The sequence below is a fragment of the Ochlerotatus camptorhynchus genome, unplaced genomic scaffold (genome assembly GCF_037179485.1).
Source record: "Ochlerotatus camptorhynchus isolate MF236.1 unplaced genomic scaffold, CSIRO-AGI_Acam_v1.1 ptg000089l, whole genome shotgun sequence".
NCBI lineage: Eukaryota > Metazoa > Arthropoda > Insecta > Diptera > Culicidae > Ochlerotatus > Ochlerotatus camptorhynchus.
The window spans coordinates 749174-772699 of NW_027040579.1; the positions used below are offsets into that span (position 1 = coordinate 749174).

The following is a 23526-nucleotide window of genomic DNA, read 5'->3' on the forward strand; positions in this document are numbered from 1 at the left end:
AATATGTTGACGTGACACTCGCTTTGATGGAAACCGAGAACACCTCTGCACTTCCACGAGAAATCACTGGGATGTTGGGTAAGAGGGTTGGGTTTGCAGCAGGGGTCGTTTTGGTAAACCATAAGCCGAATTGATGTCTGAACGATCATATAACGCGAACGAGATTGGGATTGAACCCACGGTCTTTTGCTCAGTAAGCAAAAACGTTTGCCACTAGGCAAACGAGCTATCGAGCTGCTGTTATTACCATGTAGTCATATTAACAAATAAAACGACTGACAAATCTTGAATGTGGATGGGTTTGAGATAAGGATCACTATGTTCTGCTCAGTAAGCAAAAACGGTCGCTGTAAGGTCACCGAGCCCTTCATATGACATCATACCGCTATTCGAGTTGTTATAACCATTCAAACCCGGCGATTTGACCATAAATATCTTTAATATGAATATTCCTGGGACCGTATTTTTCTGCTCAGTAAGCATCCACTGCTAGCGACGAGCTTTCAAATCCGAAAACTAAAAGCTACGAAAAAGTACTTAGGCCTTCATTAAGTCCCACTTTCACGCGACGTTATTTTCGATATGAAATACACAATATAAAAATACATTACTGGAGCAGTCACTACCCGAGACTTGTCACTACTAACAAGGTACAAAAAAAATAACAAGGTCCAAAATGCGTTCCTTTGCTTACTGAAAACTCCTGGTCAGGACTAGGGCCCGGTGAAAAATCATACTCAACTAACGTAACACGAAAATTTTATCTACCAGCGTTACTGGATTGAAAAGATAAAACTGAATAAAAAGGAACGAACTCACCAAGTTAAGCCAAATGCAGCTTGAGATATGATGATGTAGAAGTCCAAATTGTAGACGGTCCGCTTGACAAAGACCAACATGAACTAGTCCAGTTTGTGATAGAGCTTGCTGCTGCGCACTGTCTTCTACAAGCATGTTTATCCTTTCCGAGAAACTTATCAATCTCGCGCGATTTCTAGACTAACATTTGAAAAGGGCGTAACTACAAAATGACCATATCGAGAAAATCGCTTCCGAATTTTGATGACCTAAAAATTAATCCTATTTCACGACTTTTCATTTTCTGGATGATTTTATAAGCTTGACATATAGCTAATAGTGAAATCTATCATAATGCATCACTAAAAACTAAAAAAAAATATTTCTTTGTCGTGAAATTGAGAATAAAAAATCATACGCCCTGATAATTTCTTACATGATCTTCCATCCGTTGAACTGCCAACACTGGTGATACGCCGTGGAAATACACCCTCAGGATTTTTTGTTTGTTGTTCCGCCTTGGTATTGTGAGAGTGAAATTACGCCCGGAGATTTTTTTGGTCTTCTTTTTGTTCGTTGTTTACACGTGAAATATCAATTGGATGCATTTCAAATTTATCGGGCGTGACTAGATACTACAGAATCAGTACGATTGGCATATCAAAACAATATAATTCGTAATTCGGGTGCAAGGCGTAACAACCAAATGCATCATAGAGTTGAAAGTTGGAAATACGCCATGTAAGAGAAAACGTTTTAACGGGTGTTCAATAAAAAATGAGATTTTTTTCAGTCATATAGCTAGTGAAAAAAAAAAATTTCAACGAATTCAGTATTTTTTTATTAAAAACATAATGTTCATTCTTAAAAAAAAACGACAATCAATATTGGAGAAGGGACCCTGGTCAGCCGTATGTCGCAACTTAGTCGCGATGCTCTCACAAGAGCGCTGGACGGCACTGACGTCCATCTTCTGGATACAATTCCGGATCCTCGTGGTCAACTGCTTCGTATCCTTGGCCCGCCAATTATTTTTGTACACTATGGCACTGAGGGAGCCGTAAAAAATCCTCAATGGGACGGCACTGGGGCAAGTTGATCGGGTTCCTTTCGTTCGGCACGTACGGTATCTTTTTCTGCTCAAGATACTCCAGCGTCTTCTTGGCGTAATGGGAAGACGCCTTGGCCGGCCAGAAGACGCACTTCCCATCCGCATGATGCTCCTTTAAGAACGGCAGAAGAATTTTCTCAAGTCATTCCTCCTGGTACACTTGTTGATTGATGGCCAGACCGCTCGGCTTGAACCACGGCTTTGAAATCCCTCTGTCCGATATGGCGATGTACATACAGCATAACTTTTTTTTTTCAAATTTATGCTTAAACTTTTATTTTACTTCGGGGGTGTGTCCAACTTGTCGCTGGAATAGTAGCTGTCATTTCCTGGAATGTGAGTCTTCGAAAGCGGAAAGTAACTTTCGTCGTCTAGCACGAACGACGTCCCGCGGTAGTTCTTCGTCATTCACAGGCACTGCGTGTACGTGTACTCGGGGGACCTAGTCTTCTTCCTACAGATGATGCCCTCCATCTTGAAGTGAGGGTTCGGTAGATCAAGGTATGGGAGCAGCGATATTTTCGGCCGGCGTCACGCAAACTCGTTCCGTCCTTGTTGACGAACAGCTTTTTCAACGCTTCCTTCTTCTTCTTCGTCATTATCTTTGCCGGACGGCCGCTACCGGCCTTCCGCTCCACGCGCAGGGATGCCAGGATCCGGTAAACTGTACTCACGGGCACGTTTTCGTCTCGAAAGTGATCTACCGTAAACTTTTTTCCACGATGACCATGCGTTTCGTAAAAACGTACAACACGCTCGCGGAGTGCTTGCTGTTTCGACGCCATCTTCGATTGAACTGACAGCACCCGAATGAAAAAAAAACATGCCACCCATTTTAGGGAGTCCAGAGAGCAATTCTCTTGGAGAGAAAAAAATTATGCTCTTTACTTTAATTACAGAAAGGTATTGAAATCATTCTCATTTTTTATTGAACACCCGTTAGATGATTTGAAGTGATATTTTCTTCTACTTTTTCGTGTTTATCGAGTAGTTTGTGAACGGTTCACTCTATATGAGGCAAAATATGGGTTGTTTACATTTTGGAGTTACGCCCTTTGCAAATGTTAGTCTAGATTTGTAGCGCTGTTCAAGCTCCGGGCTAACCCTCAGCAGGACCGTGAAAAATAAAGCTTTGATAAGGCACACACAAGCATAAGCTTTTATCACTGCACTGTTGGTGTTTCGACACTCCGGGAAGCTTCTTCAGCAAGCACACTTACACACCGCTGGTCACAAAAAACACACCCGTGCAAAGCAACGAAATCAATAAACGTCACTATCGCTAAAGGAAACCCGTCGTCGACGAACGGCGAAAAAAAAAGAACTCGGTGAGCAATTTTGTGATACGGAATTTCCACTGAAAATCAAACGGAAATGCACGAATTTCACCACACCAAACTGCAAAACACGTTCAGAAGCACTTTTGTTACACTTTCGATATCAATTTCGGTCGAAAATATTTATATTTTTTGAAAAAAATAGTTGCCAGCGAACCAATTTCAATACCGACCATGCCGAGCTCTTTCACGCACCTTCAAGGGGTGGTCACTCTACACACTTATTTTGCGCCAACATTTTTCTCAGTGTACCTCAGTGTGCCGTAGCTGTACAAGCAGTGCCTAGAAGTCATTGAGCTGACTTTTATTTGCTTGTGAATAATGCCTTGCTTGGCAACTCGGTATTTTAACAGCTCTTGTTTTTGTTTTGTTTTTCAATGTTTTCAAAAACGACACGGACTCCCGTTGGGACTATACACTGGATGCATCCGTCTCCAAGGATGCCTGCAACGGACGAGCTCCGTTGCTACACGATCTTTCCATCTTCGGCGGAAGGCCGACCCCGCACAACGAACGTCAATCATTAGTCAACAAGCCCTTTTGGGAGCCGGCGGAGGAAATGGATTTTTACCGCCCGAGTATCATCCGTTGGAAAACTGGAAACCAACACCGGCCGGAACACACGTCGGACTGATGAACGACGCACCGCTGACCCGAAACGCACCAGTCAACTTCATTCAACCGGCACAGCAACAGGGTGCAGTGATGATGGTCTACAGACTCGATAACAACACAGCCAACACCGATAAGCTGTTCAATCTGTTCTGCCTGTATGGAAATGTTGTCAGGATAAAGTTCCTGAAGACCAACGAGGGTACCGCCATGGTCCAGATGGGAGACGCCATCGTAGTTGAACCAGTCGAACGCAGCATCCAGCACTTGAACAACATCGAATGAATGGAAATGATGGTAGCAAAATACAAATTGCATTTTCCAAGCAGAACTACTTGTCAGAGTCCACCAACCCGTACACCCTGCCGGACAATTCGATCAGCTTCAAGGTCTACAGCGCCTCCAAGAACAATCGCTTCCCAGGCCAGCAAAAATCGCATTCTCCACTTCTTCAATACCCCCCCATATGCCGTCCGAGGATCTGTTGCTGACTGCATTCACCACCAAGGACTGCCACCCGTCGCAAGTGCGAATGTTCCCGCTGAAATCTGAAAGTTCCTCCACCGGATTTGTCGAGTTCTCAAGCAACCCTGGCGAACGCCATCATGAAGTGCAACCACAGCGTGGTCGATCACAAATGCACAAAATTCCCGTTCATTATGAAGTTGTGCTTCTCCTCCTCCAAGAAGATGAACGGTGTGTGGAGCAACGAGAACATCGAAAACACGATAGCTTTGAAAGAGCGGAAGTTTGTTTTTCTGAGAAAAGAAAGGATTTTCCTTTTTCTATGTTGTTAATTTTATGATTTGTAATTTTAGGTAATTTCTTATTGTGTTAGTTGGAAGTGCAAAAAGTCAAGAGAGTAAAAATAATTTGTTGAACTATTTGAGATTTTGCCAAGACGGTCCTCCAACATTATATGTTGAAAGATGGAATGGTTGGTGTAGCAGCCACCGCTATGGATGTATTCGTTTGGTTGTTGACTTTCCGATTAAATTTCAAGCACCGCTTGTCGAGACCGGACCGAGGTTTCCAGCGTCGACCACGGGTACACGAATTAGCGATGCAACTCCCGCGGCTGCTTCCAATGCTGCAGCTGCTGCTGCTAGTCCATCTCCTCTACAATTCGCCAAAAAAGACGGACCAGCAGCAGCATTGGAAGCAGCCGCAGCCGTGGGAGCTGCATCTCTAGTTCGTGTAGCCATGACCGGAAACCTCGGTCAGGTCAAGATACCGATGTCAGCTGTTCTTCGTCTGGGAGGAAATGTGGATGCGACTGCCGTCTGACGGGTGTAACGATTTTGAGAATCCATGGCCAGTCCTGGTGGTGCTTCACATTTTTTTGGAAATAATTTGATTATACATATTGTGGCAACATCAATAAAAAATCTTGACACATGCACACTGCGCAAGCGCAGAAAAAGTTCAGTGTTGCCAGTAACTTTAAAGATCATAAAAATTGTAACCATGGGTGCCAAACAGCACCAATGACTTCGCCCGGGTGTGCCCAAGTTTAATTTTGGCACACTGTGTAGAGTGACCAACCCCTTGCGCACCTTACAACGCGTAAATAAACTGAAATTTTAAAACTATCACTAATGAGCGATGCCATAAATTTCTGGTTTGGGAGAAAATCTCTTCTGATGCTTGCAATGATGAATCACGTTTTCTTTCTCGATTCTAAAACTTCCCAGCGATAAAACCATAAATCACACACTTTTGACCGTCCGGGAGGCAGAATGCCAGCGCTAATCAGGCAAATGCTGCCGAAAAGAATGAAAGGCAACGCACGCACAAAACTGAGAGCAACATTTAAACACAACCGTATCCGAGAGGCTTCGAAACTGCACCCTAAATTTTCCTGATGAAAATATGTTGACAAAATGTCGAAAGGCAAAATATCGAAAGACAAAAGGTCGAAGGACCAAAGTTTCTACGGAACAAAAGGTAAAACAGAGCAGAAGACAAAAAGGGTCAAATAGACAACCGATCGAAATGGACAATAGGTCGAATGGACAGATTAAAATTTCGAATACCCAAAAAAAAGTTTACTTCACAAAAGGACGAATTAATCTTAAAAGGGACAAGGGAATGGAAAAAAGTGTATCAAACGAAATGTCCTAAAAAACTCAAGGAATTAATGCAAGATCAAACAACCAAAGCAACAAACAGTAGGAAAGAAAAAAAAATATTAAGTAGTTTCTGCGTTTTTTAATTTTATTGGTAATCGCCATTCCAACTGTAATATATTTGAAGTACAATTTCAGGGAAAAATTAGTAATATGTTGAACGTGATTTGTCAACCTACCCTGAGAATACATATTCTCAGATATTTATTGTCACCTTTTAAGATGTGTGTGATCCAGATTTAGACCAAATTTCATTAAAACATTTTGTTATCATTAAGGGGAAGTTCACTGCTCCGAAAAAATAATAACTTTTTAAATTTTCTAAAAATATTGGAAAAAAAGTATCAAAAATCTAAAAAAAATCACATTTTTTCTAATTTTTCAAAGAAAATTCTCGTTTAAGTCATTATGGCATAAAGTTGGACTAAAAAAAACCACAAAACATCGACTTTTCGGTTTTGCTGAGAGTCCGTTTTCTTTTCATGATGAGATAGAAAAAAATATTTTTTCATGTTATTTTTGACAAAGGAAAGCACTGATTTTCTTGGATTTTTGATAATTTTTTAACTATTTGAACTACCTTCTTCAATCATTATAAAAGACAAAACTTTTAACTTTTTATTTTGAACTCCAAGAGAGATATTAAATCAGCTAGAGGTTTTATTTGTATACCCACTTTTGATTATTGACCTCCTTCACTCTTTGGAATTTATAGAGACAGAAAACAGCGCCAAAAGGCTTGTGGCGAGACAACATTGAAGTGCAGCGATGGAAGAAAACACGCATACCAACATCTATGCATGTACGAACCCACACCACTGAGCGGACGATACAGCGCAAATCAAAACACGAAGCGGTGTCATCACTCATCGTCATCATTCTGCTTCGGCAGCTTCTGATTGCGTTTGCAATCGCAGACGTTGACAAATACCTTCCTACGTTATAAAATAGGAAAGTAATCATTATCAAACATAATTTTTGAATAGAATGCATGCTGCGTTGACCATGGAAAACGGCATATTTTTATGTTTGTATAGCAATGATTTTGATACGTTGCATATCCTATAGCTAGGGTGTTGGAATAATTCTTTATGGAGGAAATGTTTTCCTACTGCTATGCTTATAACGATTATATTGAGAAACAGCTTCGCAAATAATAAATTACTATTAGAGACTCGATTAGAGATTTGCATCTTACAGGTGATGATATTAGAAACTCTTTCACTTCAAAGCAAAACATATTACAAGCCCATCATAATGCAAGCTTGGATGTGTGATTGTTTTTTCAAATGTTTCTGTTGCATATAAAGTGGTACTGTATGAATATCGGAGCAATCACAAAAAGTAAGAGCCTTGCTATCGCAATATAATGATGATAACATCGAGGATGATATCGTCCTCTTCGTCTTCTTCGGCTGACCATCAACACTGAGGCAAATAGATTTTCGTCTAACATAACGTAGCTCTTATACGCCTTTAGCCATTCCATTTTCTTAAGCGTTGAAAGACGAGTGGTCAACACACGAGCTCCGTAATCTCAACGTCCATGGTTCGGTTCCAGTCTGCTCCGATTTATTATTTTTTTGTCAACATTATTTTTCATAAGGCAAATCAATGAAATTCATGCTGATTTCTTGTGGCTAACATTCATAAGTGTTTCTTATGCAATTCTTACGTTCTTTTGCCTGCGTGAACGTCCGTTCTGGCATATCAATGAGCTAGATTACCGAGGTGAAGTAATCGGTTAAGTTGTGTGAGTAAAACCCTTGTACGATACAAGCAATTAGTGACGTCACTACTTGCGTTTACGTTGATTTTTTGGTTTACTAACACGATCTGCGTCACCTCTCTCTGTACCTCGTTGCTGGCATATGTGATGCTGACACCTGTCAGTTATTGAGCCCTGGTGGTGAAGTTGGTGGGAGACTTCCAACAGTTTCAATGTGCACTCACCGGATGGCACTTTGTTCACATAAGGTTTGTGTATCCATTGCTTTGTTCGAAGAATTGTTTAGTGAGATATCTTGGTAATTAAATATCTTTGATGCAGAGATCGAAATTTTCGCCTAATTGAGAAGAGAACCGTCATTTTTCACCTGCTAGGAGAAATAGAAGAGAATGTGAGAAGCGAGCAGTTTTCGCGAGAAAAGCAACAACTATTTATTTTTTTCGGAGAGCATGAGCGGCAGATAAATCGTTTCTTTTCCAGTGAATTCTTGATGCCGATAATGATTTTTCGCTTCTTTCATACACCTGAAAATTCACTTTCCGCACGCAAACGATGATCCGAAATTAAGAACCCAAACAACAGTTAGGGCTCATCCATAAGTTACGTAGAATCTGAGGATTAATGGAGAGGGGGTTTCAACATTTGTAACGGACCATGCATAAGGTATAGAAAAAACGCTACGAGTGGGAGGGGAAGGTCTAAAATTGGTAAGAAAATTGCTTCGTCATTTATGGATGACCCTTATGATTTGACCATAAAGGAAATAAAAAAAATCTGCCGGACTGGTTAAAACCAATGAAATGCAAACAGGTGAGGCTATGTGAAATCGTTGTCCCTTTCGTTCTGCCGCTGTTTAAATGGATAACACAGTATGACGCCACACTCCGTCAACCATTTAATCAACGGAAGAACAAAAGCGACGGCGAATTCCCAAGCCTCAACTGTTTACATCACATTGGGTTGGAACCGAACAATTTGGGGTGGTATTTTTTCGCTCTTGGTAGTTTTCAGACCCAAATGGGTGATGAAAAAGTGATTTTCCGCGTGCTTTTCGGCTTATACTAAGGCAAAAAGTAATTCGTTTTTATTATTATCATGTGTATATAGATTCATTATGGTTAATTTATCAGTGTTTTAATATTGTGAATTATTGTGAAAATTCCCGGGCTAGAATTTTGTTTGAAAAGTTGTGTTGCTGTAGCGTCGTGCTAGTGTGTTCCGGTGCTACGCCTCCACTTCCGGAAGCATTGGCGTTCTGCCCCTGCACAAAAACCGGGAAAGATGAATTTGCAGATTAGACTACGATGCTTCCGCGTCGAGGACACAATACATAAGCGGTGAGATCTAACTGATTACAACTAGATATAAAAATATGAAATGCATCCTACTAAATACGTGCCATCTACAAAGTAGGAATTGCTTTGATGATGGAAGTGTACACGCAGTACCAATATAAATTTTATATCGGTACTACGTGTATGCGGGGCTTGTTGTAAGTGAAAGTAACCTCGGAATGGACGTGAGTGACCAGACATTCTGAAATGGGTTACTGAATCTCAACAGAGCTATCACCTTTCAACTTCCGGGCTAAAATTGTTTGCAATGAGATCAGTATAATAATGATAGATTATATTGCAAATATTTTTCTTCCATAAAAACACTGCCGGACAGTGGAAGTTGGATTGTATATACATACATAATACATACATACATACCAAATGGGTGATGAAAAAGTATTTTCGTTCGTTTTTGAAGAGAGATATTTTCGGTTTATGTATGAGAGAGGATAATGAATTATCGATGAAAAAGGAGAGATGAAAATGTGAACGGTTCACAACTCAGCGTAAATTAGCTTGAGGGAGGAAATGCTTATCGTGCAGCTGAGTGAGAATTTCTATCTCTGCTTTGATGCCATCATGCTCCGAGAAAACGTGATTCCTGAAAATTAAAAAAAAATGTCATGAAAAAATGGAACATCCAGCAGGCCTTGACAAATTTTTATCATATCGAAAGAATGTGTAAAACGTATTATAGAGTTGGGTTGAATTACATTTTTTTGTATTAGAAATATTTGTTCAGCTATGACTATAAAAAATGCACTTTTTTTAAAAAATCTCACCGGGGCTACCTCTAAATCACGTTTTTCAGAGTTGTCACCATGAAAAAGTGTTTTTGTAACATCCATGGCTATTATGAAATGATTTTGGAGGGTGAGCCGTCAGGTTTCAAGACAAAGTATTATTTTGAGCCACCCTATTGATGAGTCTTGGAAAATGTTTCATTGAGGCTCAGCAATGTGTTGCTGGACACTCTGCTGTGTAAATCTCGGCAAAATATTGCCGAGATGGGGAAAATAAAATTGAGTTTGTATTTAAGTACATCCCTGCTATGAAATTAAGGAATCTTCATATACAGACAGACTAACGGTCAGTGTCATACGCTTTTAAATTAAACCCATTCAATAAATTCGCCTATAATACCCTCGTAAACGAATGCTGAGCAACAGTAATCCTTCGCATAATTTATTTCTCAGAACCATCAAACTAATTGATTGGATGACCAAGAGCGGTTGGACTTAATTGCATCTCACTCTTGACGGGTAACGAAATATGTGAGATAGGTACAATAGGGGTCAATGAATAGGATAAAAACTTTCAAATTGAGAAAACCAAAAAAAAAAGATATCCAAACACAATGACTCTGTTCTAGTGAGTGCGAGAGCAATTTGTATCGGTGTTTTCTGCTCTGAAGCGGGTCATTCATTCTATATCTCTTCGATATAATTAAGATGCCAAGAGTGGAAACCATGGACAAATAACAAAGAAGAAAAATAATGCAACCTTTCCCTTCAACTTTCCTCGCTTGCTGTTGATTTTCCCATCATCATCATCATTATCATCATCATCATCTTCATCACCGCAGTGCCATTGCCGTTAGTTTCCGTTGGCTTGTGCTCATGACAGCTTTGACAGTGTTTCGTTTTTTTTTTTTTTTTTGTGTGATACGTATCATCAGATGAAGATTGCGTACCTATATTTGGGTAAAATAATGATTTGAACTTTTTCTTCTTGACAAACTGAATCGAAAAACGACGGGTCGAACTAATTTGTTTTCCTTTGTCTGTTACTGTTTGCTTTTCGTGCCACCGAAATCTAATGGCTAGCTGTAGTTGGGTATGAAATTGTTTGAACGTGTCCAATTTCAACATTTAAATTAGAAACGAGAAAACTCTTTTCTCTCAATTGATTCCAAATTCGGAAACAAATAAAATCTTCGTTTCCCGTTAACTTGGAAGGATCCAACTTTTTCGTTTCTCATTCTCTCCTTGAGCGATTGTCACGGAAATAATATCGGGAAAACAAATAGCACCGCTGAGCAAACAAGCAAAAGTGCTCGACGTCGATCAACGGTTATTTATGGGCACCAGCCCCCGACTCCACATCGACCCGCACCACCACACCTTGGACCATAAATAACCGAGCGTCTCCATCATCATCATCAGCATCGCGCCAGCCAGCCAAGAACAGAGCCATTGGTAGTCAGTCAGTGTTCCCCGTTGCGAAAAAAAAACGATTGTTGACGATGATCGCGTGGGGCAAATTCATCACGTCCCACGTGCTCACTCACGCCGGTGGCATTTTGTTTATTGAGGGGAAAAGCTCCAATTTGTCTTCAGAGCGGTGTGGCGGTCCTTGGTGGAGCTTTAATAGAATTAAACTTTCCCACCGGTCGCGGTGAAGGAGAGAGAGGGAGTCATATGACGATGCGAACAAGTTGCTCATTTTTTCGGCCGAGAAAACTTTATCCTTTTGATGCGATACCTAACTCATCTAATGCTTCGTTTCGTTCTTTTGTTTTCTCTTTTCAGTCTAACGAATCAAGTAGTAGCGTTAAAGGAAATCAGGTTACAGGAAGAGGAAGGTGCACCATTTACGGCGATCCGGGAGGCATCCCTGCTGAAAGAACTGAAACATTCGAATATTGTGACACTGCATGATATAATACACACGCGGGAAACGCTGACGTTTGTGTTCGAGTTTGTGGTAAGTTTTGAGGTGATTGATTTAGTGCAAATAGAAGCGCAGCTGGGGTACTGAGGTGTCATGAACGCCATAAGGGACGCATAAGCTAATCGGGTTTCTTTTGGGTAGGGAGAAAAAACTTGCCGGTTGGAGTACTAAGTTGTTTCTATATTCAATAGATTTAAGATATTGCTAAGGCTTCGGCGTAATGGTTAACATCCAAACCAGTGCGCAAAACAGTCAGGTTCATTGAGTCATTTTGATATAATATGAACTGCCATCTGCCTCATCATTCACTGACTCGTGAGAGTCTGAATGATTCAGAGGTAAACGAGTCACTGACAGTCGAGCACTCAGTCAGTAGCTCAGTCAACACATTTATTCTGCCGTGATGGTACCCAATATTTGTTTTGAATGACTGAGCGTGCATTTTCTATGGAAAAATGACTCAATTACATGCTGTTACATGCAATTACATGTGAGTGACCGTTTGGTACAAACTGTCTGCACAGAGCAATGGATTGAATAGTGCAGTGCTTTCACACTCAGCCTAGGCAGTCAATAATTTTAAGCTCTGATCCAAACCTCTAACGCCAAAGTTAAAAGTTCAAAGATTACAGTCGCAAAATTAACATTAAATTGGGTAACACACCAGTGATCCATAATGCGAATTCAGCCAGAATAGTAGTCCGAGAGCTTTTCCTGTAATATGTAGACTTTGATGTCTTTGGTGACATTTTTTGCTTGAAATGGCCCTTGTTTTGGTGGTTGTAAATATTAGGGTTGGCCTCAAATTAATTGATTTTCTAAAACTCACTATTTTATTTTTGAAACTAAAGACACATGATGCTCAGAAATGTTGTAGGTGATGTAATTTCACGCAACTTTGTGAAGAAAACATTCTCAACGTCTCATTTTAGAGAAATCTTTCAAAATTTAATTAGGGAGTACCTGAAGAATTTAGTTTTTAAGAAATTGTTAAAATACGCATTTTTGTAGAATAAAGTAATTTTATATCACTTAAAGTTAACGAAATTACTGCCGTTATACGCATAACTGTCCCATGTTCTATGCAATCCTTATGCACAGTGGGACTTTTATGCGTATAACGGCAGATTAGGTGTTAATGATTTCTTGATAAAACACGCCATTTCAAATTGTAATTCCGCAGAGTACACACAGAGTATTTGAAAGGCCACAACTTGAAATAAATTACGCGGAAAAATTTGATATGTTTTATTTTTATGCTCATAAAACAACAATTTGACATTGTTGGAGATGCTTAACGTCAAATATCAGTGTTAGTTTTATACGATAGATGAGGAGATGTAGGTATAGAGTTGATAGTTCGGTTAGAGTACGGCAGTGTAACAATTGTATATAGAGAATAGAAAGCGATCACATTTTTGAGGAAGGCACGAATCGGGTTGATCATCTAAAGACTGGAACGCGCAAAAATTGGTCGACAAAAAAATCGTTTCTTTCAGTCAAAATTCATATCACAAAAATCTTCTTATTTTTCTTTTGGTAGTTCAATTCATATGTTTAAAGGAAAAAATGTTCGTTTATTCTTTTGGTTTGCTGAATCCGAACTACCGTGCCTTCCGCTTAACCCTATCCATTAAATTTTGCACAGTGGTCTCATCAACCTTGTTCGCCGCCGAACGCCAGTTTTCCGTTTGACCAAGGCCCAATACCGTTCGATAGGCCGGCACAGGTCTATTATGTTGCTTTAGGAATGGTAGCAGCCACTTTTCCAGGCACTCCTGGGCGTAGATCTCTTGATTGATGGTTCCCGTAGTAATGAAAATGCCGCTTTCTAGACCACACATGCATATGACCTGCCAGACGAGATATTTTTTCGAGAACTTCGATAGTTTGATGGTTTTAAAAATTTTAGCCACCTTCCCTTTTACTGATGCGGTATAAAATTCCTGTCCCGTAAGCTGCTTGAAATCCGCCTTCACAAAACTTTGTGAGCAGATTCGTATACAGATCTCGGAACCGCTGCTTTGCCGACGTGTTTTGTTTGTAATCTCGGTTCGCCACCTTGACCTTCTTAAACGTCGCCAACCCGGCTCGTTTCTTGGCCCGCTGCACAGTAGTATGGGAGACATTGAGCTTGCCAGTGACGTCCCGGATGGAGAGGTTAGGATTCCGCTTATATTTCACCGCCACCTTCTTCGTCGTCGCTGCCACGTCCGGTTTACGATTGCTGCCACGGTCGATTTGGCCACATCCAGCAATTTTGCCAACTTGGCGTGTGAGAACGTCGGGTTCACTTGCTGCGCGAGCAGAATTTTGACACGCTTGGACGTCATTTTGAAAACTGGAGAGCAAACGGTGAAAACTCATCATAGCAACCATTGTATACACACTCAACTTCCAAATGCAGCATTTCAGGTTTTTTTTATTCATTTATAACAGAAATACACCAACAACAACAATTTTTGCGCGTTCCAGACTTTACTTTGCCAAAATCCCCTGATGAGGAGACATGGTAAGTCTCCCCCGCCATCACTGGGGGTGAAATACTCCTTACTGCCACCACTGGGGGGCGAGTTATGTTTTAAATATGCTTTATTTATTGTAAATCAACAACAGCAAACGACATGACAATTATTTTTAAAGGAACAGCTTTACAATCAAATCCATTAAAAGTTGAAGTTCAAGATATTTAAAAAAAAATTAAGTGCCAGAATTAGGGAAAAAAATATTTATTTCAAGTTTGTAATTAACTTTATGAAAGATAAGAGATCTTCAGTGAAGTCCAATGAACTTCACAACAATAGTAGGAACTTTACAGAAGTTCTGAGGAATGAAAGGAAATGTTGAGATTTTTAGTGAAGCTTCGTAAACAAACTGCGGGAACATAAGGGAAGTTAACATTTTGAAAATATGGGGAATTTACTGGAAGCTTCAAGAACCACAAAGCAGTTCTATTAGCTTCCGAAAAGCGGCAGGAACTTTTGAAAAGCTATTAGAATTTCAGAGAACATCTGTGGTGTCAAGAGTCTGAAATCTAAAAAACTCGAGGAAAACTGTGGAGACTTTTAAGAAATTCTAAGTACCTTAGAAAAGCTAGATCTAGAAAACTTTTGGGAATTTCAGAAATCGTAAGGGCAGTTTCCGTACAGACTTTTGGAGCAGTTTAAAGATCTATAAGCGTGAGTTTTGAAAAATTCAGGATAGTTCGTTAATGTGGTGGGAAATAAATCGAGAACCCTTACGATGTTCCGAGAATTTCAGGAAAGTGCAGGAGTACAGACCTTCAGAAAATTTATGAAATCTCCAGAAATATTTCAAGAGTTTCACAGAAGTCCTGAGAATTTCAGGGAAGTTTAAAAGTGTTTACGGGAATTCCATTTATTTCAGAGCAGAACCGAAATCTTCAATAGAATTGAGAGCTTCAGGGAAGCTCCGAAAACATCATAACAGATCAGAGATTCAAAGAGCAGTTCAAATAATTTAAAGGAAATTGTAGAAACCTTAAATAAGTTTCGAAAAACTCAGAGAATTTCCGGAAACTTAGCCAAAATTACATGAGTATCCGAAAAATGTGAAAGTATTTTAATAGTGTTGTAGGAGAAATGGCTCTAATATTGGCCTATGAATCTAAGATGTGGCACATCGCTAAAAATCTGTTATTTATCAATTTTATCTAGTTGAATGCGTCATTGGGACGGTACTAATGAATATTTTTGGTCGCTATTGAAAATTTAGTCGCTTGCTGAATTTATGTATGGGTCCAAATTAGGGGCATTTAGGCCGACATTACATCCATTTTCCCTATCATATACATTTCATGAACTTAAAAATATTGCGAAAATTTTGATTGATTGATGAAAAACAAGGTGAGGACTTTAAGCAAGCACTGATATCTTCAAGAAATTCCAGAGATGTTCTAAGAAATTTAGATATGTTTACATAGTTTCCTGATAGTCAGCAAAGTTCCGATTACTTCGAGGACGATCAGATAACTTCAGAGCAATACCGTTAACTTCGTTCGTTTTTGACACGGGGTTCGATTGTGGCACGGATTTTGAAAGTATGTAATGTACTCCTTGCAATTACAATTTTTAATAAAATATAGATTATTAATAACGTCTATGTCATAAAAATTACTCCTCGTCAACGAAATTCTAAATAAAATAATAAAATAAAACCAATCGATTTTGGCATGGTTCAATTTTGGCAACACTAAATTGTCGGGTTTATTGTCAAAAATCGAACGGATTCTGTATAGCGGAAATTTTTTCGGAACATAAAACACATTTAGATAACTTTAGGCAAGCTTAGAAAACATCAGGGATGTCCAGAGAAAATTCGTAAGGCAAAATTCCGTGAGCGTTAATAAAGTTTATAAAATTTAAGGAAAATTGTGGTAACTTCAAAGCTATTCAATTAATTTCAGTGTGTGTGTTCCGTTCGTGAAATTGCCAAAAAATTGGACATTAGCGTCGGAACTGTGCAGTAGGGTTTTTGATCTAATTTCCGTCCTACTAAGCACAACCCGCGCTTTATCTCTCTTTTCTGAACGAGTTTGAACGAAAAATGGAATATTTTTGTTAAAGATGATTTCTAAATTTATTCACCTTTCCATACGTACCGTTGGATTTGATAAAGAGTCACAAATTGTTGAGATATTGTTTAAAATCTAATACTGCTTCTTGATTCTAAATTCGTTCTACGAGTTTCAATTCCGTCCTAACGCATTGAAACGCAATTAGATTTCCTTCGTCCTTCGGATAAACGTAGGAAAAGGGGATTCGCTAGGAGCGCTTCTTTTGTTTTGAGAACAATGAGCGTTAATATTCATATAATACGCTCTAACAGGGTTTACGTTGTAGCTAATGAACTAAAGCATCGGCACAAACCTATTATTGATTTGTGCATGGTGGAATCATTGATATTATCGATCTTTTCTGATCGATAGAACGGAAATGAGCGATTACGACGAAGTAGTGCTCTACCCTATATCAAAAAACTTTACAATATCAGAACCTACAAGAAGCAAAAAGCACCCAAAAGAACGAATTCACGGAAAGCTTCTTCGAAAATACGGTCTTGGAACATGTATGACGTTCTCCATCAAAAGCCGAACCGCCGGTGCATTTTGATGGACGACGAGACGTACGTCAGTTGGATACCAGTACACTTCCCTGGCCACAATTTTTCAACGCTGAGCAGAGGACAGATGTGCCTGATGATGTGCGATACATCCGAACCGAAAAATTTGGAAAAAAGGTGGTTTTGGTGTAGCAAGCCATGCGACTTGAAGGGTTCTTCGTATTTCACAACGGGCACAATCAATGGTGAAAATTACAAAAAATAATGCATCAAAAAATGGCTTCTATCCATCTACCGAAAGCATACGGATCCTCAATTCTAGATAGAGCTGGAATTATGGCGTAACAGCTTTTGTAAACAATGACTTCTATCGATGATTTCTAGGAACTAAAGGCACGCCCACGCAGACCAATATAACCATCGGATAGGGAAAGTCTTTCCCTACCCGATGAGCAGCAGTTTCTAGAAATCATCGATTGAAGTCATTGTTTACAAAAGCTGTAAGGCCCTAATTCCAGCTCTATCTAGAATTGTTTTGGCTGGATCTGGCATCTGCTCACTATGCTTCTGCTACGTTGGAGATGCTCAAGAAGGAAAAAGTCGATTTTGTCGAAAAATTCCAAAATCCCCCAAACTGCCCTGAACTGTGTCCTATCGAAAGATACTGGGCAATAAGTAAACGGCATCTTAAGAAAGATGGAAGAGAAGCAAGCTCTGTTGACTGCTTCAAGAAGATTTGGTCTACAGCACAACGAAAAGTTAAGAAGAAAGTTGTGCAGAACCTAATGGGCGGTATCAAGAGAAAAGTCCGAGCGTTCTTCAGAAATGAGAAGTAAACATTCAAACTCACGTGAAATCGGTTGATCTTCATTTATATAAAGTAAACTTATGAACTGGTTCGAAAATAAATATTTTCCTTTGAGAAACAGGTGTCTACTTTCATTAATGAACAGTCCTTAGTGTCAATAATTTAAGGGCAGTTTCATGAACTTCAGTAAAAATCATAGAACTATATTAATTATATCGCTATGATAACAAAAAAATAATTTCGGAAACCTAGAAAAGTTCCAGAAGTGCAGACATATGTAGAAACATTTCGAGAACTTCATAGAAGTCTATGGAACTTAAGGGAAGATCCGAGAAATTCAGAACTTTGATAAACATTAGCAACAAGCGGTAGTATTTATTTCAGAAAAGCATAGTAAGCTCTAAAAATAGTGGAATTTCGGGGGGAGTTTTTTTGTGTTTCCCGTCGATCTTGTTTTCCGTACTGAGTGCCAATGCTACCGACGCCAGGGAGGCAGCTCTCATACCCGGTCATACCTAGAAATACTACAAGGAGAGATGAGCGGAGAGAATGTTTTTGAGCCAAATGAACTGTCAAAATCTGAGCCAAACGAACATTCCCATTAGATTTTTTTCTGATGATTTCTTATTCTTACTAGATTACATTTGAGAGTATTACAATCAAATAGAAATTCAATCACCTTTATGTTTCGTGTGCTTCTCAAATTCAACTAGTTTTTTGAATCAAAAACAATATTCTAACTCTATTGATTTATTGATCTTTGTTGGTTAACTAATAGCACCAAGAAATGTGCATAATATTGCGATGCACTCTATTATTATTTTGCACGTAAATCGAATCAAAAGTAAAAGTCATGTGAAATGCTAGCTTCTAGCAAGGGTTGCAAGATAATTTAGGTGCAAATCCCTGCTGCCGAATTGTATTTTGGTTTATCCGCCCATCTCTCCCTCTGAGTATTTCTAGACCTACCTATCGTTCCAGCAACTAGGAGTTCTCCTCAACATTCGCCTTTTATTCTCCCGAAACTCTAGGAATTATTCTAGAAATTAACTTGAAACGCTTCTCTGGATTATTTAAAAAATATCACCTGAATATACTTACTCCGAATTAAATTTTCTTTGAATTTTCTTGGAATTATTTTAAAATTCTCCTCTATAAGAAACCCTTCAGAAAGATTCTCAGAATTTCTATCGAATTCATTTCAGATTTCCTTTTGAATATCACTCGTTCCCTTGGAATTTTACTCACATTGAAAGTCTCCTAAGAATTAATTTGCATCTCTTCTCACAAATTCCTTCAATTTCTCCTCATAATTTGTTTGACAAACACTCCTGGAATTCTTTTTCGAATTCCCTTGAAGATTTCCTGGAGTTATTCTCAGATTGAATTGCAATGCTCCTTTTAGCATCCCCCTCGCCTCCTATGTATTCTCCAAACATTTCCAACACATTTGCCAACATTTGTCCTCAGAATGCCCTTGGAATTTCCTATGATGTTCACAGGTATTCTGCTCCTCAGAAATTCTTAAGAGTTTTAATTAAAATTTACTTTGTATTCAATCCAGGGTTTTTTTTTAATTCTTCTTAAAATTTCCTCAGGCTTCACATGAAATCTAAAATTCTAGAACTAGAAATGGTCTAGTATAAAAGAGGAGGGGATTCAAATAAATCTGCTTAGGTGATTTCTAGCAACACTGCCAATGCATTCAAGATAGGCGCTGCTCAATTGGCTCTGGCTTCGACGTTTGGCTCAAAACCAGCCTCCTCTGTTATACTAGACCCTCTCTACTCAGAACTACCTTGTTAACAGATTGCACGTGAAGTTTTTCGCAAAGATTTTTTTCTTTGATTTGTTTTCCGTCGATCTTGTTTTCCGTGCTGAGCACCAATGCTACCGACGCCAGGGAGGCAGCTCCCACACCTGGACCCTACCTGTCGACCCATTAACTCAAGAACCGGGGACCAACGGCTTTACTTCCCGAGAGAAGGCGTGATCAGAGATGTTATGCCTCAGAACATCCCGGCGACGCCGACTAGGGTTAAACCCAGGCCTGCTGGGGTGAAAGGTAATCACGCTTACCACTACAGTACCGGCGCCACTGTTTTCGCAAAGATGTTTTTCGCAGAATTCTCTTGGAATGCGGTCCTTAGAAATTATAATAAAATGCCATGAGCCTTTAAACTGTGCAAGTAATTTAACTTCAGATTCTTGAACATTTTTTGACATTATAACAAAAAACAAACATTTCAAGCCCCTGAATTTTAAAATTCTAAAATTCAATGTTTGTATTTTGAAATATCCGTTGTAAAAAAAATATTTAATTCCCTGATTAATGATGAGATTCCATGACACTTCCAGGTGCTTTGAGGAAAAATAAATTTCAATGCGGATTCCCGGTTTTCTATATGTTTCCAGGTAGTAGACACCCTGACTAATACCGTGGGTTTGGTCATAAACATTATATTGAATCTTTCGCTTCAAAGGTTCATATCGTACTTCCCGAGCAGGAACGAATATCTCGATACCTTAAATTGGTATGGATGAGCCTGACATAAGAGGTAAAATACCAAAAAATAATACCAAAAAAATGTTCCCACAATAACATTCCAATACCAAATTATGATAATGCAATACCAAAACAATACCACCCAGGTATTCTTGTGGTATCCAAATATCAATTTTTGGTAGTTACAAAGTATTTTCCATGTATTTTTTTGGTATTATTCTTTGGTATTTTACCTCTTATGTCATGCTGGTCAATGCCAAATTTTTGTATCAAGATCAGAATTAGGAAATCGTTAGTTATTTTCTCCTGCTCGGGTTACCTCACCAATCAGGCCTTGATGTCCTCTGCAGTCCGAATAAGTCGTCTCCACTCTACCCGATCCATGGCCACCTCGTAGGGGGCTGTTCATAAACTACGTAGACAGTTTATGGGGGGGGGGGTTGACAATTATCCACGGCTCATACTAATTTTAAAAAAATTGTATGGGCGATTGTCTACGCAGGGGGAGGGAGGCCAAGAATCCCAAAAAAAACTGTCTACGTAGTTAATGAACAGCCCCTAGTCTGCGAAGCGTTCGCAGGTCGTCTTCTAGTTGGTCGATCCACCTTATCCGCTGTGCACCTGTTCTTCTTGTTCCTGTTGGCCTGCGTTCGAAAACCATTTTCACTGGGTCGTCGTCCGGCATTCTTACGACTTGACCAGCCCACCGTAGTCGCCCAATTTTTGCAAAATGGACGATGGATGGTTCTCCCAGCAGCTAGTGCAATTCGTGGTTCATTCGCCTCCTCCACGTCATTCATCTGCACTCCACCGTAGATTGTCCGCAACACGCGTTGGCCCTCCACGAGCATAGTCCAGGTATCGTGGCCGTAGAGAACCACCGGTCTAATCAGCGTCTTGTAGATGGTCAACTTCGTGTGGCGGTGAATTTTATTCGAACGGAGCGTCCTCCGAAGTCCCAAGTGTGCAGAATTCCCTGCCATAATGCGTCTTTGAATTTTTCTGCTGGTATCATTTTCAGCGGTCACCAGTGAGCCCCAATACACGAACTCATCGACCACCTCGATTTCGTCACCGTCAATCTAAACTCGCGGTGGGAGGCCAACATTGTCTTCCCTAAAACCTCTTCCTCTCATGTATTTCATCTTCGATGTGTTGATGGAGAGTTCAATTCGCCTCGTTTCAGCCTTCAGTCTGATGTACGTTTCTGCCATCGTCTCAAAAATCCGTGCCATGATGTCGATGTTTTCGGCGAAGCCAACAAAGCTGGATGGACTTCCTGAAGATCGTGCCACTCGTGTCTATCTCAGTTCTTCTTATCACACCTTCTAACGCGATGTTAAATAGCAGACACGAAAATCCATGCCGTAACCTCCTTCAAGACTTTAGAGTGTCCCCGATACTCGAACAACCGCGTTAGTTTATCCAGAAATCCGTATTCGTGTATAATCTGCCATAGCTGATCTCGATCTATTGTCTCGTATGCGGATTTGAAATCGACGAACAAATGATGTGTGGGCACGTTGTATTAGCAGCATTTCTGCAGAACCTGCCGAATCGCAAAAATTTGGTCCATGGTAGCGCGGGCACCCATGACTCCTGTCTGGTATTTCCCCCACGAACTCCCTTGCAAATGGTGACAGGCGCGGCATAGAATTTGGGAGAGTACATTGTAAGCGGCGCTCAGCAGTGTGATCGCGTGGTAGTTGCAGCAATCCAACTTGTCGCCCTTTTTGTAGATTGGGCATACGACACCTTCCATCCATTCCTCTGGTAATATCTCCTCCTCCCAAATCTTGGCAATTACCCAGTGTAGCACTCTAGCCTGTGCTAGAGCCACCGTATTTTAATAGCTTACTAAGTAGTTGATCTACACCAACTTAGTTGTTTTTCAGCTGACTGATCTCAACCTCAACTTATTGAAGATCAGGGGCCGGTAGCCTGTCGTCTTCTGTGCGTGCTTGCAGGTCTGTTGCCGTGTCACCTTCGTTTTCTTCTGCATCACTGTTGAGTTGCTCGTCATATCACTATTGTTATATATTTTGGTTCATGTCGTACATAAGTGTTTATGAGGTACTAATTGAATAAGTCTAAAACACCATGATAGTGTATCATCAGAACGACAGTTTTTCTTTTCTCAGGTCACGTTTTAGTCACTTTTTTACAACTTTACGTCACTAAAGGGTGATACGGTCAAAATTTGGCCAATATCAACTTGACGTATTTCTTTCAATTTTGCATTTAAAAAACCTGAACACCCCTCATTTTGAAGGTGTGTGTGTGTAGAATGTTGCTCCTATTTTTATTTTGGAATTCACTCTTCAGTTGTCAAAATGCCGTCCAAGCAAGAAGAGCAGCGTATCAAAATTTTGCTCGCGCATCGCGAAAATCCGAGCTACTCGCACGCAAAGTTGGCAAAATCGCTAAAAGTTGCCAAATCAACCGTTACAAATGTAATTAAAGTGTTTGGGGAACGTTTGTCGACAGCCAGGAAGTCTGGATCGGGGGGAAATCGAAAACCGGAAGACGCTGAGACGACAAAGAGAGTTACCGGTAGTTTCAAGCGAAACCCTAACCTCTCTCTCCGAGATGCCGCAAATAAGCTGGGTGTATCGTTTACAACCGTGCATCGAGCCAAAAAACGAGCCGGACTATCGACTTACAAGAAGGTAGTGACTCCAAATCGCGATGATAAACAAAATACGACGGCCAAAGCGCGATCCCGGAGGCTGTACACGACGATGCTGACGAAGTTTGACTGCGTGGTAATGGACGACGAAACCTACGTCAAAGCCGACTACAAGCAGCTTCCGGGACAGGAGTTTTATACGGCAAAAGGAAGGGGAAAGGTAGCAGATGTTTTCAAGCACATGAAACTGTCAAAGTTCGCAAAGAAATATCTGGTTTGGCAAGCCATCTGTACCTGTGGCTTGAAAAGCAGCATTTTCATAGCTTCCGGGACTGTCAACCAAGAAATTTACGTGAAAGAGTGTTTGAATAAACGTCTGCTGCCTTTCCTGAAGAAACACGGTAGTTCCATACTGTTTTGGCCGGATTTGGCATCTTGCCATTACGGTAAAAAGGCCATGGAGTGGTACGCCGCCAACAACGTGCAGGTGGTTCCCAAGGACAAGAACCCTCCCAACACGCCAGAGCTCCGCCCAATTAAGAAATACTGGGCTATTGTCAAGCGGAACCTAAAGAAGACCAAAAAACTGCTAAGGGCGAGCAGCAGTTCAAGGCAAACTGGCTTTCTGCGGCGAAGAAGGTGGACAAGGTGGCTGTACAAAATCTGATGGCAGGGGTCAAGCGTAAGGCCCGGCAATTTGGATTTGGAAAAGCGGAAGCCTAACTGAATATTTTTCCTGAATTTTATACTAATTGAACTTGAAAAAGAAATTTAA

The 23526-nt window shown here is 40.2% G+C and overlaps 1 protein-coding gene across 1 annotated transcript in view; it reads left to right on the forward strand.

Annotated features, from left to right (window-relative positions):
* Eip63E (cyclin dependent kinase Eip63E) overlaps positions 1-23526 on the forward strand; it is a 503378-nt gene that overhangs the window by 460341 nt on the left and 19511 nt on the right. Inside the window, exon 7 of the mRNA XM_065218552.1 lies at positions 11585-11759. Coding sequence (XP_065074624.1) covers positions 11585-11759 — 175 coding nt within the window. The remainder of the gene's footprint in view (positions 1-11584; positions 11760-23526) is intronic.